The sequence below is a fragment of the Rhipicephalus microplus genome, chromosome 3 (assembly GCF_043290135.1).
Source record: "Rhipicephalus microplus isolate Deutch F79 chromosome 3, USDA_Rmic, whole genome shotgun sequence".
Taxonomy (NCBI): Eukaryota; Metazoa; Arthropoda; class Arachnida; order Ixodida; family Ixodidae; genus Rhipicephalus; species Rhipicephalus microplus.
The window spans coordinates 107696637-107718875 of NC_134702.1; the positions used below are offsets into that span (position 1 = coordinate 107696637).

At 47.0% G+C, this 22239-nt stretch overlaps 1 protein-coding gene across 1 annotated transcript; it reads right to left on the reverse strand.

Moving 5' to 3' along the window:
* Positions 1–1073: 1073 nt before the first annotated feature.
* Positions 1074–12368, reverse strand: LOC142803868 (uncharacterized). The gene is made up of 2 exons (XM_075890128.1): positions 11950–12368; positions 1074–2844 (listed from the first exon to the last, which is right to left on the reverse strand). Exons 1-2 carry the CDS (start codon positions 12247–12249, stop codon positions 2572–2574), a joined length of 573 nt encoding a protein of 190 aa, XP_075746243.1. The 5' UTR covers positions 12250–12368; the 3' UTR covers positions 1074–2571.
* Positions 12369–22239: the final 9871 nt, after the last annotated feature.

The window sequence follows — 22239 nt, forward strand, 5'->3', positions numbered from 1 at the left end:
TAGCGAAGTGGCTTTTCTGGACTCGTTAGCCTCCCTGCCTTTCCTTCTCTACCAATTATTCTCTCTTGTCACGAAAGTGTTTTCTGCAGATCCGTGGGTCAGCACTGGAGTCCCTGTTCGTTAAGGCTTTAACAGCCAGGTCACGAGCATTTTGGACCCGACGAAAACTTACAGCGGGATCTCTCACCTACAGCTGGTACCACGGCACCGAACAGTACACCTACAACATGAATCTACTCGTGTGCAACTTTTAAGTTGGCGCTGCTTATATGCGGTGATATCTTCAGCTGGCCAAGTAAAGCTCGATACGTTAAGAATGTGCCAAATCGTGTTAGAGTCGGTCGTAGTGACACCGATCGTAATTGTGAACACTGTGATGTGCCAGAAACACTTGAGCACATGTTTTGTGACTGCCCAGCATACGCACGTGAACGACAAACACTGATTTCTTCTATTGAACGCTATTGCAGTAGGTCTTTAACTGATGAGACCGTGTTGGGCCCATGGCCAGACACCAACAGTGCAACTGTGATCATAAGAGCGGTTACAACCTTTTTTGGAAGCAACTGGACTATATGCGTGGCTATAAAATTTTTCTCAGCTAGACAGATTTCTATATACTCACCTCTCTATCTAACCATCGTCATCCATTAGTCTTTCTTCTCCCCTTCCCCCTCCCCCAGTGTAGAGTAGCAGGCTAGAGCAAGCTTTTGCTGAGGCTGACCTCTCTGTGTTTCTGTAAGTAAACCTGCCTTTCTCCCTCTCTCTCGTTAAAGTAGATGCTCAAGTGTAGAGTAGCAGGCTAGAGCAAGCTATCGCTCTGGCCGACCTCTCTGCTTTCTGTAAATGAACCTCTTGCTCCCTCTCTCTCTCTCCCTCTCTCTCTCTCGTTAGAGCAGATGCTCTGCGTAGTACCTGTAGACCGCTTGACGTTACCTTGTGATGCGCCACGATTTCACAAAAAGCCGCTCACGGTGGTTGATTTCGAAGTCGACGATGTGGCAGTTGACAAACGCGATGCGGTCGGTGGTCGTTCACGTCGCTGCGCTCAGCGACAGGCAACCACAACGAAGAACATTTGGACAAAAATGTTTACCTTGATCTATGTAGCCACCATAACTGATCTGTCAGCATTGGATTGGCGCCAACATTGCACTGCACGCAGAGTTCGACACACTGTAACAACACCACAACCCCGAAGGCATGTGCTTGAGAAAAACAGGATGACACAGAAATCGTCCTTTAGCTTGTGGCACCCCTCTCTTTGTTCATTTTGTCATGGAAATATGGTACGGGGTGAAGTTGAATGCCACGGCTGTACGAGAAGGAGCGAACATTGAGAAATGGAGAGGCGGGTGTCGATAGCCGTTAAAAGGAGCTTAGGGTGCAATTCCTTAGTGTGAAGAGTGTCCTTTGCGAAATATCGATACATGATGACCCTTCTTCCCTCTAAAAGAGAGCTGGTATAATCTCCCCACCTCCGCCTGAGACGCACAGTCCACAGGCTGTTAAATAAGCATTTAGGTCGTAAAAATAAAACTGTATAGAATGAAACTTCATTACATAACGTAAGGTCACATGGAAAACGTGTTGATAACCACGTGGATGCGCAACGTCACGCAAAAGCAAATACAGGTAACAAATAAGTGCCCAACTTCCACACAAAAGTACACGTATGCATCAGTTCAACAGTGGATTACTATTTGATACAAAAGGAATTAAAACACGAATTACAAATGTATACTATTGTAGGAGCACATCATGTAAGCATACAAAGCACATAAAACGAACTCTTTTAATATGGAGCCCTGTAACAGCGTTTAAGCATCACAAGAGACACTTTGGTCAGTTTGAATAAAGTAGGAGATGATTCCATGAATTGCCAACAGCAAGATACTGTCTGTTTCCGCACACAAACTTGAACAATAGTCTAAGAAAGTTAGCAAATTCACAACCTCTTGTCTGGAAGGGCGCTGGCCTAAGAACTGAACATTTGAGAGGATTACAGTTAGTTAGGCGAGAAGGGTTATACACATTTTTTTAGTATTGCAGTTTATTAGCAGGTGTAGGGAGTAATCTGGCATCGAGAACAAAGAGCTTTAGTGTAGAGGCCGCAGAAATTTAAGTTTGTTAGTCTGCGCGGGGAAGGGGATTACGGATTGAAAGAGAGATAATAAGGACTTAAAATGGTGAAATCGTATAAAAATATATTGAGATAAGCTGACCCTGAGAGATAGGCTGCGTAAAAGAATAAACAAACAGAAATAAAAACTAAGGGAAGCGAATTGCTGAGGAGACGAAAAAGGAGGAGGGGGCTTCGCGTCGGACGGGTAGAAGATGTATGGGGGGGGGGCGGGTTCACTGAGCCCTTGTTTGTCGAAAGTAGGGACCACCTAAACGGATTGAATGTAATTGGAATAGTCAGAGGTTTTTTTAAAGTAAGACTTGAGTGACTGGGTTCTGTTGTACACAGGGAAGAAAGCCTGAAGCTTGTTGTGCTGCCCACCATGATGCCATTTGTGGGACCTCCCAACCATTTTTTTTTCGTTTACGAGAGCACCTTGATGGCCACTAGCTGTGTACCCTAAATACGACACCCAGAAGGAGCGAGACACCGATCCCCACTATACCGCTGAGTGCGGCGAAGACGGAGGGTTTAGCGTGCTCGTACACAGTCTGCGCATCGGGCATTTCGCTGGGCACGCTTATTTCCAGATGATCCAGCAGCTTCTCCGCCCACTTCTGGCAGTTGTTGTTCTTGAAGTGATACTTGCCCATGTAGCGAATCTTCTTCACGACCTTTTCGACGTGCTCCTTCAGAAGTATGTACTGTCCCAGGTGCCTCTGCGAATAAAGAGCGACAAGGAACATCTCGCCTCTACATCACCTATACTCTCAGACAAGGAGTATAACTTCCTACATCAATTGTATTGATGTACCCTTCTGTTATTATCAGTACGACGTGCCACTACATCGGCGTCTTTTATAACCCCGTCACTTTTCTTAAAAGGTCCCTCCCCAACCTCTCAGAGTACAAAACAACGAGCACATAAGTATCTCCTGGCTTTTCTCGCCTTCTTCGCGCACTTCGTGGCGCAAACAGCGATTTCCGTAACATCTCGAATGACCCATATACGCGAAGTATTAGACGTGACTTGTCTTCTGCCCTTCTTTGGTATACGCAGCCGCCCATCCATCCTGCCTCGTTTTGTTTGACTATCACGCGTGATCGACATGTGTGTGTGTGTGTGTGTGGGGGGGGGGGGTGATTTTGCACGTTTACGATTGCGCACGTGGCGATAACAGCTTGTATAGCAGAGCAAGAAAGAAAGTGGATGTAAGGATAACTTGCCGTGGGCAGTAACTAAACCTGCGACCTTCCAATGACACTTTCGATACTCTACCAACTGAGCTATCATGATGGTGATCGCCCCCATCCACTTTATTGGGCTTATTGGGTATGTATGTGGTTTAAACATGGGAGTGTCAGTCAGCGACACCAGCAGCCATGGCGGCGAGTGTGGGACACGCTTTATAATTCGGTTTGGCGTCACGTAGCGCGTGAACTTAGTGCGTGCTGGCAGCTGATCAATAATACCTCGTATACTGCCTAAAGGCATCAAGTCTACCAGAAAGAGACTCTCGTTAATGGATGAAGAAAGGAAGGGTATGTATACATAAGGGTTCGTTCTTTCTTGTTAGACACAATATTAACGATGTCAAACAGATAATGCAAGGAAAGTATAAGGGAAGTTATTTGACATAATTGTAATGTAGCATATCAAAGTGTGTCCACTGAAAACGGAGGGAGTATTTTCGCGGCTACCAACGCCTTTGGGAGTATTAGGGAGGTGCCACTTGTTATTGAGCATATCCTAACAGCCGAGTCACACGCAAGCACCTACACGTGAAGAGAAAAAATAATTAAAGAAACCGATAGTTGGTGTCATCGTGCGATGACGACTCCTCCGTCTATTTTTATTTCAACAACACAACAACAACAACGAAAATGACGCCATCTTCCTGCTAAAAGGAACCATGTGTAAATGTGAAGCAGCGACCGCTAACGATTACACTGGTGGCTGCGTTGACGCTGTGTGCTCATCAGGGCGTTGCGCAGGAGAGAATCTGCGGAGGCGCAACGCACGCAGTGTTAGGCAAGTGTTTCCTACTGGAACATACTAATTGCTGCTAATGGCCAATGAGAGACAGAAGACTCCGATTGGGTACAGAGACCAGCAGTCCACTTTTAGTTAGCGCGCCCTCTGCGAATTTTCATTGTTCGACAACAGCACACCAGAAATCTCCCACCGGCACTATATACCTTGCAGGTCAAGATCCAGTGCCTATATGTATGGGGCAGTAATGCCAACCATAGGGATTCATCTTTAGATCTTGGAATTTTCTTTTTCTTTGGGGATTAGGCGTCTCTTTTTTTAAATCTAGGGATTTATGTAGGGATCTGCAAATGTTGCATTACTCGACCCGATGAAATACATTACTTAGTGATCCCGCTCTTTCAATTCGTACGTCTGCAAAGCCGCCCCGCCGCGGTGGTCTAGTGGATAAGGTACTCGGCTGCTGACCCGCAGGTCGCGGGATCGAATCCCGGCTGCGGCGGCTGCATTTACGATGGGGGCGGAAATGTTGTAGGCCCGTGAGCTCAGATATGGTGCACGTTAAAGAACCCCAGGTGGTCGAAATTCCCGGAGCCCTCCACTATGGCGTCTCTCGTGATCATATATATGGTGGTTTTGGGACGTTAAACACCACATATCAATCAATCAATCGTCTGCAAAGCGATAACTACAACTATTTAAAGCATTTCCTATTTAAAAGCCTTGATTTTATGCTGGGTCGAGTGAAAGGACTCATCAGTTCTGTAACGCGAGATTATTATGTGCCGATTAGTGGGGGAAATGAAACTTCGTCGTCGTAAGATTTTAGCATGCACGTGCATAGAATGAGGGCTCTGATTTATTGCTGCTCTGTGAAACAAAGGAATTTTTAGGGGCGAAGCTCCTTACAGTGGCTCTCGTTCGTCTCTCGTAGCCGTTGCAGTGCGTAACAAGTATAACATTTTGACCTCCAAGGTGGTGCCGTTGAGAGATTTTTTCCGTGCGAAGTTGAACAATAAAAAATAGTGCTCAATGTACATGCCGATGGCTACTAATGGGGAATGAGAGACAGGAGCATCTCGCTTTTAGTTAACGCGCACGCTGCGATCCCCATTAGCAGCCATTGGCATGTACATTGAGCACTATGTGACAAGAAAGGGTTGCTACGTTGTACTCGCTGGGTGTAACCTCCTTGGTTTTAGAAAGGTTTAGCGGGCGTTGAGCCGCAGTGCCATGAATACAATGAACTAGTATATACCATGAACTCGAGGTGGTTAAAGGTGGGAAGTAGATACGAAGCGCAAGCCGTAAGAAACTAAAAGCCGAATTCTCCTGCCTCCCATTTCCCATTAGCAGCCATTGGCATGTACACTGAGCCCTATCTGACAAGAAAGGGTTGCTACGTTATACTCGCTGGGCGTAACCTCCTTGGTTTTATAAATGTTTGGCGAGCGTTGGGCCGCAGTGCCATGAATACAATGAACTAGTATATACCATGAACTCGAGGTGGTTAAAGGTAGACCCGAAGCGCAAGCCGTAAGAAAGTGTGCATGTGCCACCTCTCGTTTAGTCCTCGGAATCTCCGCTGGATGGCGGTGCTTCTATATGGGGAATATATGATGAAAAGATGCGAGATGGTGGTACTTGGAGTGTTGAATAGATGGACGAACGGACACACAGACAGATGGATGGATGGACGCATGAACGGACGCAGGGGCGGATGCATGGACGAACGCAGAGACGGACGCACAAACAGATGCACGCACGGACGGGCGGATGGACGGATGGACGCTCACGCAGATGGACGCATGGACGGACGGAAGAAAGAACGAATGGACGGACGAATGCTTCGCCCCACTCTACATCATTCACTCCGTGGATATGCTGCCAAGTTTTTATTGGTTCGATACTGATAGTTACGTACCAAGTTTACGCTTACTACATGTCTTCGCCGAGAAATGTCTTTATGTGAAATAACCCGAAGGCTTAGAGAAGAACAGACCGAAAGCAGGACTAAATAATAGGTAAAGTGGTACGGGTTCAATATTGCGGAAAGAGCATGAATGGAGACGAGAAGACTGTTCGGGTGTTTTGAGTCTCTCCGTCGTGACATTTCCATGAGAGCGAAAAGTGACGGAATTGTTTGGCCAAACGGGGAGTCGATTGGAAGTACAGAGGAAAGACGTAGCTACGAGCCACTTCAAGAGTGCCCACACACATCTACTCAAAATGCGATAGTGATTGCAAATGTGTGAAATTGAAAAGAGACCGCCACCTCACAAGCTGCAAGTGAAAGAAATGCGCCGTTCCAGTTGACCAGAAAAATCTCGTCTTTGTCTTCAATAGACAAATCTGTCTCTATGGCTACTGGTGCCATCTGCAAGCACTTCATGTTCAACTCCGCAGAACATTCAGAAAAAAAAAGACCTTAAGGGGTGGTTGATATATAGTGCTTTTATTTCAGCAAGATTCAGAAGAACTCGGCCACAAAACGCGCTATCCTAATGCTTCGTTAGAAGTCAACTAGCCTGAATAACAACATAAAAAAGACAATCTACGGATTTTTATTCTGATATGGGCAACTTTCAGAATTCAATCTAGGAACAAACGGTGTCATAGGTCGGAATCACAGATACAGGGTGGCCAGTGAACGGTTGTGCAGCGCGAGGAGGCGGTTTTAAGAAGCTCTTAAAGGCGTAGGCTTGTCTGCCGTTGCAGTTGTCTGTCATAGCCACCATATAGTACGCGGAGTGCTCACTAAGATGGCGCTACGGTGCTCTTTCCACTCCGATGAGTAGGAGACGCGTGCTTTAGTGAGATAGGAGACGGACGGACAGACAGACAGACATACGTACGGACAGATGAACGGATGGAGGGCCTGTTTTGATAGTGTACTGGGCGCAGTGGACGGAAGATTCACGGCTCTACCGATAAACCTCCGCAGCTTCGCCCACTCATCATCATTCACTCCGTCGATGTGCTGAGATTTTTTTCCATCAAGAAACTCGCTAGCAGACGCTCCCTGCATCGATGCTGTGAAGCGAGTGAGCGGAGGGCGTTGAGGGAGAGTAAACGCAAGCAGGTGGTGGAGAGAAGTGGAGAGAGAAACGCGCAGCTGTTGGAAATAGGGAAGGAGGAAAGTTTCGCAAGTGTAGCGTGAGTGCGGACACCATCGATGCCGCGGGACATAGGCCCAAGCAAGATATGCTTCGCATCTAAAACGTATACATTCAGATGCATGCTGCATATTCAATTTGTTTCCACTTCCTTCGAAATGGAGATACTGATGTCGGAGCAGAGTGCAGAAACTCCCTATTCCTCCTATGTATTCGCTTTCGGCAGCGGCAACGCCACTGTTACCACTGGCGGTTGCTGGGCATGCTACTAGAAATAAATCCCGAACAGAACATTGTTTTATGACGTCACTGGTGACGTCGCAAACGAAAGGAAAAGGATGAAAATTCGAGAGGAGGAGGGTTGCCGCGGAAGCCCTCCTTTCCCACTTCGAATGCAAGCGGAATGCGCTCGTGTTAGGTCCGCTGGCCGCTTGGGCGATGTGGCCATCCGTAACATTTTGTTGTTAATCTTTTCCGAAGAGGCTAAAGTTAAGCCGACCGATTCCTCAGTAAGACGAAGCTCGATCAGCACAAATAAAACTAACATTTTAATGCACGTTTTGTAAAAAAAACAACCAGACATACACTTAGTGTGAAAGTGATAATTATATATGCGGGGTTTAACGTCCCAAAACCACCATATGAGTATGAGTGACGCCGTAGTGGCGAGATCCGGAAGTTTCGACCACTTGGGGATCTTTAACGTGCACCCAAATCTGAGTACATGGTTCTACAGCATTTTCGCCAACATCGAAAATGCAGCCGCCTCAGTCGAGATTCTATCCCACGAATTCTGGGCCAGCAGCCGAGTACCTTAGCCATTATAGACCACCGCGGCGGGGCTAGTGAAAAAGTGAATATATAAAATCAGCTTCAACTTGCAACTGACATACGGACATAATGAGCAAACGTTGAACCCAGAATATCTGAACCATTGCGAAAATGCTCAACAATTGCTAGTATATGACACGTCGTATATGACTTAATCACGTTTGTTACGATGGGGCCCATAGTTTTCATACAGAACTTGGGTACCAAACGAGACTGGAGTTCAGAGGCACGGAGAGGCTTGAAGCGATCAGAAGTTTTTCATGAAAAAACGTCGCTGGAAAAAGTGTTTTGGCAGGTTGACTTGTCTTCGTGAGAGAAAAAGCAATACCCTGAAAAAGAAATGTTCACTTGTCAAAACGTTGGCTCCATCGACATTCTCTGTAATAATATTTAGAAGCCTTTAGTTTATCACCCCAGCTACAAAATATTCGTGAGCAGGAAGCAGCCTATAACAAAATGGCATCATTTGAACTTCACACCGACAGAAAAAAAAAAGAACTATGCAGCAGAGCCAACCCGAATTCAAGCCTTTCAATAAACGCATTCTCCCGACAGGAGCCTGGCTACCGCCTTCACCAATTAGTCAAGCGACACTGCACTTCTGTCAGTCCAGTCAGGCTTCATTGAACTGGGTTTGCTCATGTGTACTCATGGAAAATGAATACCTGCTCAAATAATGGGTCAAAATTATCGTGCTCACCCATTGCTTTTAGGAAAGGCTGAAAAACTTCGTGAAACTAGAAATTCTCGTTCTGGCACACCACAGAGCCGTAGAAAACATGTGTTGCCCGATGAAGCCATCATCGAAGAATGCATAGTTCACTTGTTCACTCACTGCGGCTTCCGTTCTCTGCCCGCCACAACTTGCCCTCCATATCTTTCCCGTAGTTGCCACGCCAACCAAGCGAGATAACTGAGCGCGATCCAACTTCTAATACCACTGAGCTAAGGGTGAGAAGAAGCGGAGGCAAGCGCTACGAACGCAACTCAATCACTTCCTGAAATTCACAAAATAAAGAATAAGAAAAGACATATATAAAAAATATAAGTTCTTTATACAAGGGTATTGGATTATTTTTGCTATTTGTAAAAACTTGTGCAAGTCAATAAATTCCACCGTTCACCTCAACGCCACCTTGTGAACCCCAAATTAGGATGCCCGGCAGCCGCTACGAGCGTGCATGTTTCTTGAAACCGAAACTATAACGATGAGTTTCCGGGGCCTGATTTCTGGCACACATTTTCGAAGTGCACCCGCGCACTTCCAGTGTTACTCAAGGTACGTCCACGTGTCGTTGTGTGGCTTTCTATACCATCCTTCATCGCCATCCGGTTTTGTATTGCACTGGAAAGCATATCGTTCGAAATGCCCAAGCAAGCAGCATTTTCCCTCGACAGGAAGTAGACATTGTCAATCAATTGTCGATATTGGTATTCAATATATGTAGACTTCTTTTTTTTCAGGCCGCCGTAGTGGCGCAGCTGTTACGGTGCTTGGCTACTGACCCCAAGGTCGCGGGTTCGATTCCAGTCGCATTTCGACGGAGACAAAATGCTAGGGGATCGCCGCGTTCTGTGCGACATCGGTGCACGTCAAATAACACCGGGTGATCGAAATTTCTGGAGCTCTTTACTATACGGCGAGCCTCATAATCATATCGTGGTTTTGGCACGTAAAAGCCTGGATATTATTACCATTAATATTTTCCCCAAGCTGAGAAGTTATGCCTGCCACACTTATCACTGGAACAGCATACAGTTTCTGCATGATAATTTAGTTTTTTCTTGTTTAACAATAAACTTATGTTATTAGCATTCGCTTAAAGGAAGTGATCTTTCGGGGAAAGTATGATGTCTACAGAAATTCCAATACAGCTTAGTCGACGTGGCTGCCGATGTGGTACAGTGGCACGGTGCTCAGCTGCTACGTGGAAACTGTGCGTTCGATTCTGCTCCCGGCGGGACCATTTCGACTGAGGCGAAAAATGGTAGAGGCCCCCGCACTTGGACGTCGGTGCACGTTGAAAAGACTTCCCCTATCCGGCGTGTCTCAAAATTACATCCAGATTTGGCCACCCAAAACTCCGAAAAACAGTCTGATCATTGTAATTGTTCCGAAGACGGAAACTTGCCCCAGTCATGTGCACAACTTCGAGGGATTTTTCGGCATGAATAACGCAAATATCGTCAGCAATAAACAAAGCCAAGAGCCGCTGCATTACTATACGCTGGATTATTTGCGTAAACGATAAAGATCAATACTTCTCCCGCCAAGCACTCTTTCCACGCATGCATATGAAGTAACAACGTCAAAAGGTACATTTCTGCCTCAGCCCTTTATCTACATCAATATTCACGTAACTTATTCTTCCCCATTTAACGCAGACTCTAATTTTGCGGTATATCCGCCTAAAAGAAATCACAGCAAATCCATGGAGTGAATGATGATTGGTGGGGCGAAGCGTTCGTTAGTCCGTGTGTACTTCCGTCCATCTATGCGTCCATCCGTGCATCCGTTCGTGTGTCCGTCCATACGTGCGACCGTCGGTGCGTCCATCCATGCGTCCGTCCGAACGTCCGTTCTTCCGTGTCTCCGTTCGTTCGTCTGTCTGTCTGTCCATCTGTGCGTCTGTTCGTGTGGCCGTCCTTCTGTCTGTCTGCCCATCCGTCCGTCCGTGCGTCCACCTGTATGTCTGTCTGTCTATCTAGTGAACACTCTAAGTACAGCTGTCTCACATCTTTTCATCATGTATTCATCAAATACAAGTGCAGCCGTCTAGCGGACATTCTAATAACCGCTCTTGCGGGTATGTGCCACCGGTGGTTACGCACTACAACGAGCTTATACAGGCCAAGCTGGTGGATTGGTCTGCTAGTGTTGCGGCCCTATGGGCCCCAACGTAACCCCCGTCAAACTTGGCTTCATTTCCCCTTCTCTTTATGAATAAAGTTTATTCCTCCTCCACAACAACGAGCGACGCTCAAGCCACACGATAAAGAGCTTCGCCTCTAAAAGCTGAGTACAATAATTGCTTATGGCAAGCTTCTCTCAAATATAGCATAAAAATTGGTGGTTAACGTCGGCGCATGCGCGAGTAGTATATGAGAATTACATGTGTAAAATGCTAATAAAGTTTGTACGTATTGTACAATAATAAGGTGAGCACAAAAACAAATAGGCTATCCTCTATAGCTGACCATTGATTTGAGATAGATTCTGGAGTTGGCTAAAACAACTATCATGTTCCGGCCATGTGCGTTTTCCATGAAATAATATGTATAGCAAATAAAAAGGGTACTGACCTAACGTCGGTGGTTTAAATGAACAAATGTTATGAATCTTTATTCTTTACGTCCTGATTCATTATCATGACTATTGGGAAGCACATCGAATGGCTGTGCGTTTGACACGCAGCAGCGCCATGCTAGGCGCGTCGTGACTCAACGGAAATGGTGCAATGTGCAGAGGTGGGACACGCAATGGTGGAATTTCCACAGTGCTCGGTTGGTTAAAAAGCATATTTACGGTTATATGACCTTACAAAAGCATGTGCAGTCAGTCTATAGCTATTGCATTAAAGCACACATGCGTGCGATTAGATTATTAGACTAGATGATGTCAGTTTTTTTCTCGTGTGTGGGGTTTCCTGCTTGATTACGAATTACTCACATTAATTCTTCTACTTGTAGTTGCATTCATGCGAAACATTGAGGTTTTAAATTTTAATTAGGCTGGAAGCTTGTCAGCATTGCCGTTTTTTTTTTCGCCAAACAGAACGAGCCTAACTAAGATCGGCCCAACACTGCTGCCCTTTATGGTGCGACCAATGAGGCGCCAAAATAAATTGTTCTAGAATTTAGTCGCCACATTTGGTTGTACTTGCCTCAACCAAGTAGGTGTTGTTGTCGACGTACGTCTTCTCCTCCCAGAACCCACGCCCTTTCAGTTCCCCGGTGCCGTCTTTGGTGGCGTCGCAGACGTACACTTCTCTCTCACCGAAGTCGAAGATGACTACCCAGTGCTTATGCCACAGGTTGCCGCACTGTGACGTCGATGACGAAGCGAGGCCCATCAGCAGGCTCCCACTTGGGATCGGATGGCTGCAGAGGTAGACATGACACGCTTCCAGAGCCCGTGCACTACGAATCGTCGTATTCTGATCGTCGAGTGACGGCCGCAACATGCTTCCCTTTTTTCTTTTTGAGACACCGGTCAGACGTAGCTGAACCTGTGTGATCTCTGCGAGTGTCGAGAATCGCCGGAGATTCGAGCGAACGACACGAACAACGGCCACCCGAGCAAAGAGCGACTCGTCGAGCGCGTTATCAAATATTGTCGCAGTTCCGCGTCACACTCGCTGCCTCCGACTCCCGCCACTGTTGCGCTACAGCGTTGGCATCGGTAGCGATACAAGTTGAGTAGAAATGTTTCGGGTGCACCGGCGTGGGTGATGTCTACATTTTCATTACACCTCTTACACATATCGTGCTATATGTGAGGGGTCCACGCCAAGACATTGATGCTTTGAGTCACCAACAAATGGCGCATTGGGCATTTTAGGTCTATAGTCATTGTATACCATGATAAACTACGTACAGGTGCTTATAGTTGCATGTAGGTAGGTCCGTCATCGGGCCCACCGACGCATCCACGTTAAGAAGGAAAGGCACTGCTCTCAAATGCAGGAACCCACATATGGTGCTGTTATTATTTCAAGTGTGCATTACCTTTGTATTTTCGTGTGTTTGCTGAGCATTTATTCACGCTGATATGCTGTGGACTTCGCTACTTTTTTTTTTGTATACCATAAGTCTTTGTTCTTATCATGCATTGGTTGCGTGTATGAGCATGCATCCTCTTCGTTTTAAGGATGGGGGGAATGATGTGGTGTCGTGGTTTCGGTTACGGTTCCAGTTTCTCTTCGCTGGCCCCACAGAGGGCGTTGTATAAATGTATATATAGTGATTCTTGTACACATATAACTGGGTCTCGTGTGTGCCACTCTTTCATTCTTCTTGGCTGGCCCTTCGGACCCTGGACCTCGTGTTCGCCGCGCGTCGCGTCCGACGCACGATGCAACATGACACGGTGCAGCAGCCCCGTGTATATATTTCTCGCCCGTTTATTGCGCGTCGCTGCCACGATAACTATTCGCTCGAACAAAGTGTGAATTCAGATGACACTAGCACTGCACCATGTAACAAGGCAATCACCATGAAGTAATATTTTGAGGACGAATAGACACCTCTTCTGGAATTGTGCGCCACCGCCGGGTAACCAAGAAGCAATGCCAACTAACATCTGCAGCAAAATCATACGCCAAGAGCCAGGCAACGAAATAGACGTGGTCCAGCACGTGCTTGGCATCCTGGAACGCCAGCGGCCGGAAGCGGCGCCCCCACCGGTTTGACGCGAGTAGGTAACTGCTCTGGGTCTTCTGAACACGCTAGTGTTTCGCTTTGAATCACTATTTTTTTCCTTAGTAAACTACAAAAGCCACAAAACACGCAAATCGAAAAAAAAAGCAGGGCACTAGAAACGGAGACAGATTACGGCGTTTTATGGCTTTTGTAGTTTACGAAGTATGTGCGAACTTGCCTAACAAACAACTCTTCTGTTCCCCTTCTCCCTTTATGCCATCGTCAATAAAGGTGTTTACCACACTCGGGACAAAGGTCCTTCAGGTCACGGCTTTTCCGTTGGCGGCGCTGGCGTGCACCGTGCCCGTAATGTTGATGACGATGACGCCGATGTGATGAAAACGATTATGCTAATGACGATAAAGAACAAACGTGTTCCAGGTGACGCATTTTCTTTCCGCCCTCACGGCATAGCACATGTGAGGTACCCACTACACGCCAGGACGATGACGCCGATGAAGAAGATGACGATAATGATCATGGACAACGACTGGCTTGGGCAGTATATGCCGTCTCGATATGTTTTACGATACATTTTGTATGACTGGACACAATCTACAACCACCAGAGGAACGTGCCTATATACGTCGTCTTTGCCAAATTTCGACTAAATTTTCTACCTCAAAGCCGTAATAATGAAAGCGAACCGAAATTCACAACTCAACACAACATACCAGCTACGACGAGTAAGCATCCTGTACTCCCCTTGGCGCTCACTTGCACGCGCGAGGGATCACTCTTCATTTTCACTTTCACTTCATTTCCTTAAAGATCCCACAGGGGGGGGGGGGGTGTTACATAAGGGGTGGGTTGTACAACAAAGATACAAAAGCCACAGGTTAACATTGCAGATGCATTGACACACTTTGAATAAAACGTGATGGACAGGTAATTGAAACAACATCGTGGGGAAGGTCATTCCATTCTTTGGCGGCGCGGCAGAGAAATGATGCAGAAAATGTTGAAGTGCCAGATCGGGGCCGGAAGACTTGAAGTGGATGGCCAGTGTGGGGAGAAATGTGTGCGGCAGGAGCGATGTAAGGTGGTTGGTGGAGTGAGCTGTGATATAACTTGTGGTACAGTGACAACGTAGCAATTCTGCGGCGAAGGGAAAGACTTAATAGACCGGATTCATTTTTAAGGGATGAAACATTGACATCGTAAAAATAAGAAGAATGAATGAAGCGAGCGGCACGATTTTGAACTGCTTCGATAGCGTTGATCAGATAAACTTGGTGAGGGCTCCAGATGGGTGATGCGTATTCTAGTTTGGACCGGATTATTGACTGATAGGCCACAAGACGAACGTGATACGGTGAGTGACGTAGGTGACGTTTTAGAAATCCTAATGATCGGTTGGCTGATGAAATCATGTTAGTGATATGCGTTCGCCAGGAAAGATCAGGGGTTAATGTTACACCAAGATACTTATAGGATACGGCAGTTTCGACTGGCATGTTAGCAATTTCATAGGAAAATTGGAGTCACTCACACCCGTGAGTCACTCTCACGGGTGACTTACGGTACACCGAACGATTCCGCTGTTTCACCCACTCGTCATCATTCACTTCATGGATAAGCTATGTTCTTTTTTTTTCGTCGCAGCTTTGCATATATTTGGGGCAAAGTTTAGAAAAAAAACCTTCTTCCTTTTGATATTCTGCCAAATATAAATAAAAAAGAAATATCAAATGAGAAAAGTCTGATAGGCAAGATTCTAGACATGCCACGGCGTTCGCATTTTGGTGGACGCAAAATGGTTGAGGCCCGGGATGTCAGTGCGTTTTGAAGGGCCCCAGATAGTCAAAGTGACCGTAGCTCTTAATGATCGTGTCGTGGTTTTGGGACGTAAAACGCCCCGTACTCCTGCGCTTACAGACAAAAGTTGAACAAAATCGTTCAGTCCCCGTTGCTTTTGGCACAGCGCTCTAAAACAAAAACCACTTACTCGGAAAAACAACGAGTGCTGCTGAAACACGTGCAATCACTTTTTATCGTTTCATAAATAAGGTCATGGTAACGGGAATAATACGAAGATGTAGGTAGATGCGGTGTAAACTAAGCACTATATTAGGCCTCAAAACGCTGCACTGCGCAGCAGCTGGAGCGCATCGTGATGATGTACTCCGACTTTAAGAGCATTATCCACATATCACACGCACACATTATTATATTTTTGCGCCGTTCCATTTACTAGAAAGCTGTTGCATACTGAGCGAGAAGTCATCGTGGGTGACATCGCCTACTATAGAATAATTTACGGTGGTGGTGGTGGTAAAAAAACATTTATTTTTCAGAAAAAGTCTACTAGAGAGTGCCGACGGGGCCCATCGGCGTGCTAGAGTGGCCAGACCCTATTCCGGGACGCCAGTGGAGCTGGAAGCTGCCCGTGCGCGCTCCACCAAGGAGCGTTGCGCAGCCAAGGTAGAGCAGCCGAGCAGGTGCTCCTCCCAAGCCTCTCTAGTTGGGATAGGAAAAGGGTATGAGAAAGGGACGGGATTAACTGGGCACGATGCTACGACGTGATATGTGTCGGCGAGGACATGACAGGTCGAGCAGGTGCCATTGATTTCCGGCAAAAAGTGCCTGGCGACCGCCGGACTGATAAAGGTGTTCGTCTGCAGGCGGCGTAGCAGTCGTTCGTCCGCTTTCTCCAAACCGCGTGCGGGGTCCGGGTAGAAACGGCGCGAAGCCCGGTAATAAGCCAAAATTTCGCGAAAGCGCGTCAGGTTGGTATTGCCAGATTCCGTCTCGGGACATGGAGGGGCAACGGCCCGGACAGGAGAAGCGCGGGCAGCGGCATTTGCTGCCTCGTTGCCGGGCAGGCCCGAGTGGCCTGGGGTCCAAACTATACGAATCGGATGAGGGTTAAAGCGCCAAGAGGCTGCCTGTAATAGGCTAGCCGCCAGCGGGGCGGAGTACAACATCCCAAAACGCTTCAAGCAGCGCTCTTACCCCCGCATTTAGAAACGCTACTTGACTGGAACTTGACTTGAAACCGCCTTCAATGCAGCGCGTTTGCAAAGCGTCTGTGCGTTTGTGCTGCACTGGCACCGCCTAAAGACAAAGCGTTCGAAACGGGTTTGTGCTGCATTGAAGTTGGTGGCAAGTCAAGATCAAGTCGAGCAGCGTTTCTGAATACGGGGACTAGTTCATAGGCACCGTTCAGTCCAGTTTTCCAGTCTGACTACAGCGCCAGAATACACAGCCTAGCGGATAAAAAAAAGAAACATTGAGACAGCCTCGGTGAAACTGGAACGCGACGCGAGCGTCTCACGCCCTGCATCTGTCGGCGGAATGTGCCCGGAATAGATTGGGGACGCGAGGACGTGTCTCTGCTCTGCGTGTCCCTAACGGCGAATGTTCGAAACTTTGAGACGGGGCAGTGGGAGCAGCGCAGCTTCCTCTGGTCAGTGTGCGGTGCCCATTGCAGTAGCGGTGGCCGCGCGAAATAGAATCGGAACCTGGCTCTCTTAATGGCGGTGGGGTATTCGACCACAGAGCCTTCCCAGTCCTCGAAACCGCAGTTTGTTGTAAATATATGCACCCGGCAATGCAGTTTACGAAATCTGATGGTAGCGCCAGAACACATAGCCTAGCGAGTAGGCGCCGCAAAACCGAGTCTTCCAATGCGTAGCCTAGCGAGTAGACGCAGCAAAACCGAACTTGCGCGTGCACATAATTTTCTTTCTTAGTTGTGTGCAAGGGGATCACTGCTGATTATGTAAGCGCCCAGGAAACGTTCCTTGAAAACGTGCCGAAAAGGGCACTGACACTTCAGCGTGTCACTGTGTTCAGCGAGCGTTCCATTTTCTTAGTATCCCTGGTGGTCGGTACCAACAATGCTGAGGCGGCCCAAAGAGCTTCGTTGCGCCCCCTGGTCCACTGTCGGGTGCCTATACACTAGAGGGAACTCTGGCGCTAGTGCTTATGGGAGCTGCAATGCACGGCGCTTCAGCGAGCATGGGAATGATGGGTAGTACAGACATTTGTCTAATCTTCGTACCTTTGGCTTCACTTAGCTTCTCGTGGCTTGGAGCTGCTTTGTCAAGAAATGACAATCGGTGAAGGTTTTAGCAGTTACGCTTCAACTCTTCAATTTTTTAGGCTCATCGATTCAAATTGGGCAACGCAGTTCACAGCAGTCCATTCTTTTATTCAAAAGAAAACCAAAACACAGCAATACACAAAGCCACAATTGCTTTAGAAGCCCGCAAGCAGCAAGGCTAGGCATATTTTTGTACTAGCCATCATTCCCATGAGGGCTGGATGATCGCAGCGCCAAAGTCCGATCTAGTTATTTCAGCAAACTCTATGTTTGAAACCACTTCGCAAAAAGAATATGCACAGTTGTCATGTCTGGAGAAGAGCCACGTCAACGGAGGTGATATTGCGCGGTAGAAGCGCAGAATCGCACCAGGTGTCATGCCATGTCATTTGCATAATGACTGTGTGATAGAACTGTGCCAACCCTTCCCAACGGCTCTGCTATTTGAATCACCATCATCACCAGCCACAGCTTAAGTTCAAAACACGGCGTGTCATACATAGGCTCATGCTTGAGCTCGCAAGCGCCGATGATGGTGACTTTTGCCTTCGACTCGCCTTAGGCGAATGCATATAGCATATATGCCCCGGGAGTTTTTTTTTTCATTATTCACAGAAAGCACTTTTTATTCCATTATACATTTATTGAAGGCATTCGCACGCCGTATTTTGAGATCGATAGTCCGCGATCATAAAAATAAACATGTGAGAGAGGCGCTAAAGAGTGACTGCAGGAATCATTTACAAAATTGGCAAGTTCAGGGCAGTTAATTTATTGATTCGTTTATCAGTTTCTAAAAAGAACTAACTATTGTAAGCCAAAATCTTCATGTTCGGTGTTACATGAGTAATTGGCTTTAATACCAGTCAAAAGGTTAGCCGATAGTGGCTGTTCAATTCATGTGAATCCTAGTGCAAGGCGACTGCACGTCGACATTTCGAGTCTCGTGCTCGGTTGCAACAAAAGAGCAGCGCAAATGAGTGGTTTATTGTTTGCGCTGGCCGAAGGTAAACCAAACTATATTGTTCAAAGGTAAACCTGTTTGCGCTGGTTGAAGGTAAACCGCACGTCCGGCTAGACAAGCGGTGAGCCATTGAGCTGCACGGCAGTTCATAAGCTGCACGATAGCATTTCCGGAAAAGCCCCTTCTTGAGATTGACGACAATGCTGGCTGTTTAAACAATGCTTCCCGACGGAGACATGTGCGCGTCAATTTCTTACTTGTGGCCCAAAGCACAATGGCCGTCGTGTGGTTCGGCTTATATGCATGCTTGTCTGTCCACAGTAGCACGCCAGTTCCAGAATGAAGACTTACGGTGAACGCAGAATAAAGAACCAGCAAACGCTTCGGGGCACGCGTATATACATCCTTAGGTTCACGGAGAAATTTAGGCTTATGTTTGCAACTGATACACTTAAGAAATTTCCACCGAGATAGAAAATCAAATTGCCCACTTTCGCTGCTTACTTTGTGTAAATACAGCGCGCCTTCAACACGACCTGCCGTATATGGTATGCAAAATGCTGCGTGAATTATCATGCATCGTAATCTCTTCGGGGAAAATGCAAGGCTATAGCTGTACTTTTTAGGGTATCAGTAGACGGTATGATGAACATTGTAACGAAAAAACCAATTGCCTCTGTTTCATGGTGATTTCCTGTCAAACAATACAATGCAGTACAATACATTAGCGTCGAAAATTAAGGATGAATTGTCAATAACGAAGGTCGAACGCACACTCGGCGCTGTGGTTATTTTGGTACGGCCAATACAGGTTCTCTGTGGCTCCACTGGTAAAAAAAAATGCACAAATGCTATATCGTCTCGTAAAAAGACGAAGACGGTGCGTTTGACGCATATTACAGCTTTATGCATTCAGTAAGATGCGCATTCCTGTAAGTGAAGCAACGTGGAGTGATCGGCCGGCAAAAGAACTTTCAGGACCTTTACGTTGACCTGTGGACAACGCGATAGTGTTATCATGCCTCGTTGGAATCACCTTGCCATTCGCTTGCCATCCTTCACTTCTTAGTTGACAGCTGTGAGAGAAGAAGCGTCTGCGTGAATGTTCCAGTGGCCGCTATGTGGTCCAGTAACCTATATACTAGGAATGTCCTCTGCTCGTCTGTAATGTAGTAATAATATATGGGGTTTTACGTCCCAAAACCACGATATGATTATGAGAGAAGCACATCTGTAGTAGCAACTGGATACTTCGTTGGTGTTGTTGCGGGTAATGGCGAATTACCGCTGAGGTTTTTTAGGGGCGAAGCTCCTTAGGGCGTGGGCTGTGCGTCCCCTGTAGCCTGTATGTAGCCACCTCTAGTTTAGTTCTTGCAGTGTTCACTAGATGGCGGCACCGTCCCCTGTATGTAGCCACCTCTAGTTTAGTTCTTGCAGTGTTCACTAGATGGCGGTACCGTCTTCTGTATGTAGCCACCTCTCGTTTAGTTCTTGTAGTGTTTACTAGATGGTGGTACTTGTAGCTGATGATGAAAAGATGCAAGATGTTATAAACTAGAAAGCGGTACTTGTAGTTGATGAAAGACGCGAGATCTTATAAAATAGGAATGATGTCACATATGGCGCGTGTCATTGGTTGAAGGCAATCGTTCGATTTAGTGCGGCGACGTACGCTAGGGGGAGCGTTGTAATAATATTCGTTCGCTGTTGGCGCGCGCTCGGAGTCGCCGGATGTCGTCTAAGAACAAATAAAAGTTGATTTGTGTATATAAACACACAGCGTTTCTCACGTCTTTACATGATGATCGACTGGGCGAATTACACGGAAGATTCACAGTTTACCGATGAATCCCTCCGGAGCTTCGCCCATTCATCATCATTCACCCCGTGAATATGCCGTAATTTTTAATTGTTTAGGTATGCAACCACCCGCAACGAACAGAATTCAAATGGAATCCATCCTAGTGTGATTCTACGCACTGCCAGGCAGTATTAAATCTGCAACCCTGACTGCTCACGTGACAAAACTACTGTCTTCTTCCAGAGCATTTTCTACTGTGACGAGGTTCTGCGGTATGATATTTCATGACATGCAACGCATAATACCTGGGTTTCATTCTGGCTAGAGCAATTACTTGTATTCACCGCATTAATCGATACTCTTTGCACAAGCACAACACCAATTGTTCACGCAGGCATCAACAGCGTATTTTTTCTGTGACCCAGGCAATTGAACCTGCAATGTATTGGCTTTCCAACAGGAAGTAATTCGCTCGGTAATTTGTAAAATAATATTTTTACCGTGGCACACTTGAAGGGAAAAACCAACGTGGAGGATTTCACATACACATGCACACACACACGCACACAAACACACACGTGTGACCAGACTTTGTCAAAGTGACAAAGTTTGGTCATATATATATATATATATATATATATATATATATATATATATATATATATATATATATATATATATACATATATATATATATATATTGTAGCGCAGAAAGATGGTTCTGTGCGGTTCTGTGTGGACTACAGACGGCTCAATAAGATCACTCGCAAGGATGTTTACCCACTGCCGCGCATCGACGACGCAATTGACAGCCTTCACGGAACCCAATTTTTTTCTTCTTTCGATCTGCGCTCGAGGTACTGGCAAGTACCCATGGCTGATAACGCTCGACCGAAGACTGCCTTCATCACACCCGACGGCTTGTACGAATTCAACGTCATGCCGTTTGGTCTGTGTAATGCACCTGCGACATTTGAGCGCATGATGGACACCGTTCTGCGCAACTTGAAATGGCACACGTGCTTGTGTTACCTCGATGACGTTGTTGTCTTCGCTCCAGATTTCTCCACCCATCTCCAACGTCTAAAAGAAGTTTTCGCACGTGTGAGCAATGCTGGCTTGACACTAAATCTGAATAAGTGCCGCTTTGCAGCACGCCAACTCACCATCCTAGGGTACGTGGTGTCCAAGGATGGCATTCTTCCTGACCCAGCCAAGCTTCGGGCCGTGGCCGAATTCCCAAAACCTGCGTCCGTCAAAGAACTGCGTAGTTTCGTGGGCCTGTGCTCATACTTCCGACGCTTCATGCGAAACTTCGCCACGATTATATCACCGCTGACGAAGCTCCTTGGAAGTAACGGGCCCCTCAATTCGTGGTCGTCAGAGTGCGACAACGCGTTCTTGAAGCTCCGCCATTTGTTGACGTCTCCTCCCATGCTCCGCCACTACGACCCTACGGCCCCAACAGAGGTGCACACGGACGCCAGTGGTGTAGGCCTCGGCGCTGTCCTGGCGCAGCGCAAACCCGGATTCCCTGATTATGTTGTGGCATATGCAAGCCGTACGCTCACGAGAGCTGAGACAAACTACACCGTCACGGAAAAAGAGTGCCTGGCGATCGTCTGGGCTCTTACAAAGTTTCGACCTTATTTGTATGGTCGCCCATTCGATGTCGTCACCGACCATCATGCACTATGCTAGCTGTCATCATTGAAGGATCCCTCAGGCCGCCTCGCCCGTTGGTCTCTTCGCTTACAAGACTACGACATCCGCGTGCTCTACCGCAACGGACGCCAGCATGCTGACGCCGACGCCCTCTCGCGCTCCTCTCTGCCTGAAGCTGACGTGCTCTGCTCAGTATCCTCGGTTGCTGCTTCTGCCATTGATGTTGACATCATCGCTACCGAACAGCGAAATGATAATTGGATCGCCCAACTGAT